The sequence below is a fragment of the Sceloporus occidentalis genome, unplaced genomic scaffold, assembly GCF_023333645.1.
Source record: "Sceloporus occidentalis isolate IW3139 unplaced genomic scaffold, rSceOcc1.0.p SCAF_80, whole genome shotgun sequence".
In the NCBI taxonomy this organism is placed as follows: domain Eukaryota; kingdom Metazoa; phylum Chordata; class Lepidosauria; order Squamata; family Phrynosomatidae; genus Sceloporus; species Sceloporus occidentalis.
In genome coordinates this window covers 4,248,702-4,255,976 of record NW_028317060.1, presented here as the reverse complement: position 1 = coordinate 4,255,976, position 7,275 = coordinate 4,248,702, and the positions used below count along the sequence as shown (strand labels likewise).

At 34.2% G+C, this 7,275-nt stretch overlaps 1 protein-coding gene across 10 annotated transcripts in view; it reads right to left on the bottom strand.

The window, feature by feature from the left end:
- Positions 1-1,229: 1,229 nt before the first annotated feature.
- LOC149285345 (receptor-type tyrosine-protein phosphatase delta-like) overlaps positions 1,230-7,275 on the bottom strand; it is a 123,971-nt gene continuing 117,925 nt past the window's right edge. For all 10 annotated transcript variants that reach the window (XM_089495479.1, XM_089495480.1, XM_089495481.1 and 7 more), the window contains 5 exons: positions 7,004-7,130; positions 5,432-5,557; positions 3,175-3,329; positions 2,385-2,520; positions 1,230-1,298 (listed from right to left, as the gene is read on the bottom strand). In XM_089495479.1, the coding sequence (XP_089351605.1) occupies positions 1,230-1,298; positions 2,385-2,520; positions 3,175-3,329; positions 5,432-5,557; positions 7,004-7,130 (613 nt within the window). The remainder of the gene's footprint in view (positions 1,299-2,384; positions 2,521-3,174; positions 3,330-5,431; positions 5,558-7,003; positions 7,131-7,275) is intronic.

The following is a 7,275-nucleotide window of genomic DNA, read 5'->3' as shown; positions in this document are numbered from 1 at the left end:
CATTATTCTCTCTTTCATTAAACACTACCTTTTCTCACATGCGCATATCCTGTAAATAATACAAGATGGTTCATTATTGCACTATATTGTTAAAAATATTAAATATGTGGAAACATAATACATACATTTGTGAAAACATCTAAAATTCGGGGGTGAACTTAGTGTATCACTGATGTGCATTCCACTTTTCTTTAAGATTAAATCAAGTGGCATTAAATATGCAAACATTCTTATATGAGATGGACATATGAGTATAAAAAAATTCCCCACTGAATAACAAAATACAACTATGGAAGAACAGGTATACATGTGTATCTATCTACATATATATATTTATATGTCAATTTTCAGCAGCTTTATACTTTGCGCCTCCCTGTTGATTCCAAAAAGAACATGTAAAAAAAAGCTTAACACTTAAGTCATTGCAAGAAAAAAAGAAAAAAGGGTAAAATAACAAAAAGGAATCTATGATAAAAAGTAACATACTGTTTCAACAAAAATGTGCCAATGCTTTTGTTCCTGTAGGGTAAAGAAATACACGTAAAAGTTTACCGCTTAAAAAAAAATACAATTATTAATCAAAATTTACCAGTTATGCAATTTTTTATTCCCTTCGATATAAATTTTGTTTAAAAAAAGGAAAAAGAAATTTTACACATTTAATAATGAAGCACAGGTCAGCAGTATTTTTACAATACTAAAAAACGAAATAAATGATTTTATTTTAACTCTTCCCGCTCATTTGTTTTCACTAATGTCATTTCATGGATATTATTAATGGAGACGAGGGTTGATGTCAAAGCAAATGTTCCATTTGTCTAAACGCCAGAAATCGGCTGATTAAACATCTTGCACTGAGCAGCTGAATTCCTAAGATTCGTCTTTGAACTATCATGCAATCCCAAATTCTGTGGTTCTTTGCCGTTTCCTCCTTTTGCAAAATCCTTGAGACATGTTGCTGAAGTGGATCCTTACAATGTCTCCCCAGTCAGGATTGGTATAATTTGTTCAGGTTAAGATACTAAACTGAATTATTGGTCCACCCAGAAAACAAAAGTTTATTTGTTTTTATTTTATTGTTGTTTTTTTTTTTTGTGTAGTATTCCAATTACTGTAATTGGTATTTAGCTAGGAGTTAAGAAGTACTTCTTAAGCACACTGTATGGCTCAGAAGAGGCTCTTGGGGTCTTGAAGGGCCTGCAGGAAGATTCCAGGATGGGACAGAGCTTTTACGTTGCATAGTGATCAAAACTGCCCAAATACTCAAGCCCTGCTCGGTAGCAGAACTGATACTGATCCTAGGGAGGGAGAAACAAAGTAGACAACATCAACATTCAGTGACATTTTTTTCAGGCACATTACTTTTTAAAATGCATAGTACTGGCAAAGTATTCCTAGGTTTTTAATGCACAGATGCACTGATAATGGCAGGCCGGGACTGACACACTGGGAAAATACCGAGTGGGCCACTGGCTAAGAGCCATTAGCTAGATATGCCTGGCTGCATGCTACACGTGCATAAAAAGGTAGCATGTGGCTGCACATATTCAACCGCCAGCCATACTTACATCATCAGTTGGCCACCGGCCTTTAAGTGCCAGGGCCGCTTTGTTGTCGTCAGTCCATTTTTTTAACTTTCAGTGGAACTTCCCCTTTAACTCGTATTGCACCAGCATTCACATAACCAAAAAGCTGTGACCAGCACAAATTCCAAAATTCAATATGCTCTGCTATCAGCACGGTTTCTGAATGTGTAACAAAGCTGGAGTAACCACACTTTCAAAATAGGCTGTATCAGGCATCTATGCTGTCTTGGTATATTGTACCTTTGGTACATCTATTCAGTTGGCTCTTTACACAACAATGTTTTCTTAGATAAGGTATTGCCATCAAAACAGAAGAAAGGGCCAATTTCTTTTCAATATACCAAATGATTTTCAAGTATATGCTGCGTTTAGTTTTAAAATACATTTCCAATTAATATATTGGAAATCATAAAGAATCAGGTGGAAATTCACATGATAAATTATTTCAATAAAATTTAGCTCTAAAAATATACATCATTGTAATGCAATCTCAGATGCAGTTTTTTTTTACATTATTGTGTAAGGAAAAAAGGAAAAAAGGAAAAAAGCAATGACATCAAAAGAGTCACCTTATAGAAACTTGAACCATGTGTATTTAATGATAAAATAAAGTTACAGATATTTTCTTGTTGTATAATAGAATGGAATATAAAATCAAGATACATGTTTATTTCCGATTCTACAAAGAGACTACATCATTATTTCGCTAAGAATAGTATGTTTTAAAATGAGTTGCTCATCTATTGTATAATAATGCCAGAGTGGCCATAGTGATAAAGTAGATGCCATTATACCCACCTCTGTCTGTACCACAGCAGGTCGTTGTGTTCTTAACATCTTGACTGTCTGGAAGATATCTACAACACCTTCATATCTCATTCTCTCTAGTACAATGCTCAGGGTTATGAAGACTCCAGTTCGTCCAACACCAGCACTAGTGCAAAGGCAGTAGAAGTTAGTAGTGTTAATAGACTCACATGCGATATACACAATTACAAATAAAGCAGGTACAATTATGCAGTATCTCCTCAAGCGTATTTGCAAAAGGGTTTGTGTTGTACCTAAGTATAAAGTATCACATTTTCCTAAAAATACAGTTACAAATTAAGCATGTGTTTTATACAAGAGTATGTGTTATACCTGTGATTTTAAAGTAAGATAACAACTGGATTGTGGGACTTGTAGTTAAACAGTGGATGGCAGGCAAGGTGTCAGTCAGTCTGCTGCTTTTAAGATTTTGAGCCACTGCACTGTGTGTTCTACCTGCATTTCCACATACAGTCTCCAGGGTTTGTAAAGTAACAAGGGTTTCAGGTTACATTTATACCCTGACTGTATCCTTTCTGTGCTAAATTTAAGCAGTAATTACTTGATAGGGTGTATTGAGCATTGCTCCTCTTGTGCTCCTAGCTTTAGCTTGCCCTGACAGCACTCTACTGATAAAAAAAACACTGTTGGGGTGCAGATGGTCAAATTCTATTTACTTAAACAAAGTAGACATGCTATCCATGATATGTCTTGATGTCATGATATGTATTAACAAGTTATGCAGAATAAAGTTAAAGCTATATAATTACATTGATTTTACCTGCAATGAACGGAGATTGGTCCATCTTGACCAAATTGTTCTTTTGTTTTATGTACTTGTCCTATGAAGTCAATAAAGCCTTCTCCAGACTTTGGCACTCCTTGCTCTGGCCAATCTGTAAACTGAAACTGTCTAACAGTCCGTGACTGGCCATCCTGTAAATAGATGGGAGCATCTAAATTAGTGATTAAGGTCACAGTTTTTGGTAAAATATCAATACTGCTTTGCGGCTATAACAAAAAAGATACAAAGATACAAAGATCCAACAAAGTAATTCAGCAGTTTTCTTAAATAATTCAAGTTTATTGAAACCTGGACTTCAAATCTGACATAATAACAAAATAACAAAAAAAAAATGAAAAACAAGGGATCGATCAACAAAGACTCCCTGCACCCCTCGACATCCACCTATCATATTTAGTATTGCATTATAAAACGTTTTAGTGAACAGACTCAATTCAGCATACGTCAATTACAAGATGTAATTTCCATTTTCAGATTATTAGAGGTTTAGAACAACTCAATATAGCCACCTGAATTGTCACATGAATATTCACGTCATTTTATAAACTAGAAAGCTTATGCTATAATTAAGAAGACAATAAAAAGACATCTTCTTCGCTAATTCTGCCAAACTCTGATGGAAAGGTCCTGACCACATTCTACTGTTTGTGTTCATATGCATAACAACAGTGCAGCTGCACACATTAACATAGCAGGTGGCATAAGATACCACAACTGTTACAAAGATAATGCTCAGATCTTCACCTTGTTTTTGTGCTTCATTAAAATTTAAACCAAAATACAATAATACTTAAGCCAATTCAGCAGATTTCCTGTATGACAGTGATTTATAATTCAATACATAATAATATTAATATTTGGAAAAGCAAATATCCAATTAAGCATTAACGTAGAGAGACAATTGCTCAAGTCTGATGATGAATGGTTAAGACGTCATATGAAGAAGGTTTTTTTCTAATATTCTACAGTATAAGGATTATTTTTCTTCTCTACGGAACATTACTTTAGAAGTAGATGGTTAGTGCGCTCAAGGTACCAATTACAGCAACAAAACCTGTTACTGTGAAAATATAACATATTTCTAATAAATGAAGATTGCCGGTGTGAATTTTTTATTTTTTTTTAATACTTTTTCTACTTTTTCTTGGTGAGACACACGTTAAGTTAAAATCAGTGACCGCTGCATGTTAGCATGGATCAGGTTTTTTCCTTAGCATGCTGTCTCTTACAGAGATTACACTTACACTTACTAGATTACAGAAAGTTTTTTTTCTCTTAAATGTGGCTTGCACTCAAAGGTTTAATACAGAGCACAGCAGGCCTTAAGCCAGCCTTTTTTCTGTTCTGGTCTCATTAAGTCCCTATCAATATTTGGAACACATAGGCAAATGCTTTGGTGACCAGGAACACTTATGACTAAATGTCACCATGCCCTTTTCTTTGCATTTTGTCAAGTCGTTCTTCCTGCAATCAACACCCTTCCAAAGTAGAAAGGCTCTACATCATATTTGCATCTACTCCCTGGTTCAGAGAATTCTATATAAAAAAAACATATTATACACAGTGACCTCAAACTGTGTTATATTATTATTGTGTTATATCATTGTCACTGTCAAGGTGGTTTGGGATGTTCATTAGCAAGCTGGTAAGATTTTGGGGCTGATTACCAAGGAAAAGACGGTAACAAGCCCTGAAAAGGAAGATAAACCTTAAATGCCTCGTCTGTGAAGCAATGCTGGCTTTAGTTTGTAAAGCATGTAACTTGGTGCATCAGCCAACACTACTGATGTATACAGCTCTTACGAGGATAAAGCCTGGGCACTTCCAAGAAGTCAGCAAAGCCAGCATTGAAATTAGAATGGGAAAAGCTTGTCAGACATTCCTCTGGAATGTTATCTGCTCTGCAGTATTTAAATCACACCACATTAAACTTCCCAGGTCACATAACCTACAGACCATACTTAACTCAAACATATTTACAGCCTTAAGTGACTAAAAACTTATGAACGGATATGTCTAAGGAAATTGAATGAAAACAGTTATCCAATCAAACAAAGAAAATAATCCACATGTTTTGTTGCGCAGATGTGGAATTTGAGATCCAGCCAAGAGAATTTAATATGTTATAGATTTAAAGTTCTTGAGGTCCTCTGTTTATTACATTAGAAAAGAAAAAAAAAACAAATATTTTTTTTTTCTAAGCATGGTTTTTCTATCCTACAGAGCATCTTACCCTTGCGTCTGTGACTTTAAATTCCCGTAAAATATACTGTGGCATATTGTATTCTGCCATTGGGTCCACAACAAAGTACTGGTACCGTGCAGAACGTTCGGCTGGCCAGTATTGATGACACTTTTCCTGTAAAGAAGAGTATATTAGAACCAAACATAGGTAGCTACATTTTTACCAGTCCGTAAAATCTGATTTTGTTAGATAGGGATACGATGGTTTAAACAGGTACAACAGACCTTCGACCTTCCCTTTCCCAGCATTATTTTGAATGACAATGCAAAATGAGTCCTGCATAAATCTGCATTTTTCTTCTCGAAGTATCTGGGTGAAGGAGACGTATCTCTGCATAGGCTTATCTAGTCACTTCATTATTATATGGCAGTTAGGGAAGTTAAAATCAACTGGTTCTAGATATTAAGAGTACACAATCAAATGTGTAATAGTCTTTTAATAATAGTGGGTTCATTTGATTTTCAAAAAAAAAAGAAAAAAGGTTTTGTGTTCTACAATGATCTGACACTCAGCGGTTCAATGGTTTCTCCTCTGCAAGCCTGTATGGGGATGGCATAGTAGTCAAATTAGTCAACCAATGGAACCTTTCTGCCTCTTGTTCAATTTTTATCAATTTGCTCCTGAATACATATTAAAATACAATATGTACAATATGAAATACACAATAGATTAGTAAACTAAATTATATTACATGTCCTCATGTCATTCACTTTCCAAAATGTATCAGATTTTAACAAAACATAATCATTTGAGGCACATTAAATAATACAGAATAAAATATAACTATAGCTACCGATTTTTAAATGTATTCATATAAAATAATCCTTTATATATGGTACATTGTGGTCCTCAAGGAGCTGCCTAACTTTACAAAAGGCTTCATTAAAATTAATACATTAACCCTGCGTTCTTTAATACATTGAGATACTGGTATTTCATGGAATTGTGGCAAAATGATAAATGATGTGATCTTTACAATACGATATATGCATCTGTATATGTACTGTATATTTATTTATATATATATTTATATATTGTGACAAACCCTGTTGCATGAGGGCCATACACTGTCACAATATATATATATATATATATATATATATATATATATATATATATATATATATATATATATATATATATACATACATATATATGTAGTAACCTAGTAACCTTAGTAACTATAGGTTTTAAAAAAAATGTGTACCGTTAATATAGCAGTTTTGTAGGATTTTTATGCTTATGTTCCCTTACTGTGAGGTGATTGTTCTTATTTCTACATTTCTCATGTGTATCTGATGTTTGACATATAGTGCCTTTTTTAACCACAGGTTGTTGTTATCTTACTTTATCCATACTGTTTCGTGAGCATCAAAATACTCTGACACGTAGACATTTGCAATCACAAAACAATTATAATGCCCTGTATAAAGATCTTGTATTGGGCTTCATGTATGGTTGTTTGCCTAACAGCTTAGGAAACCACAGTGTTTTCTCTTCAACTTTTCATTGCACAAACAATACACAGACAGATAGAAAAAAATGTAAACAAACCCTTACTCTGCCCATTTCCCGAAGTTTTGTTAGCATAACGACAATTGTGGAGTTGTGCTCCCATAGCATTCTCCAGAAGTCTTCTGTTGTCTCTGCCAAGGGTCCCTGTGTAGCTATATAAGCCTTTTGTTGCCTGAAATCAAAACAAAAAAATAAATATTCATTGGATGATGCTGGTTTCATGGGTGTGTATAATTCATATTGTGTTGCAATTCTATGCGGTGGAAACAGATTTTCGGAATCTTTGTTTGACTGTCCAACAAGGCAATTTATACTGA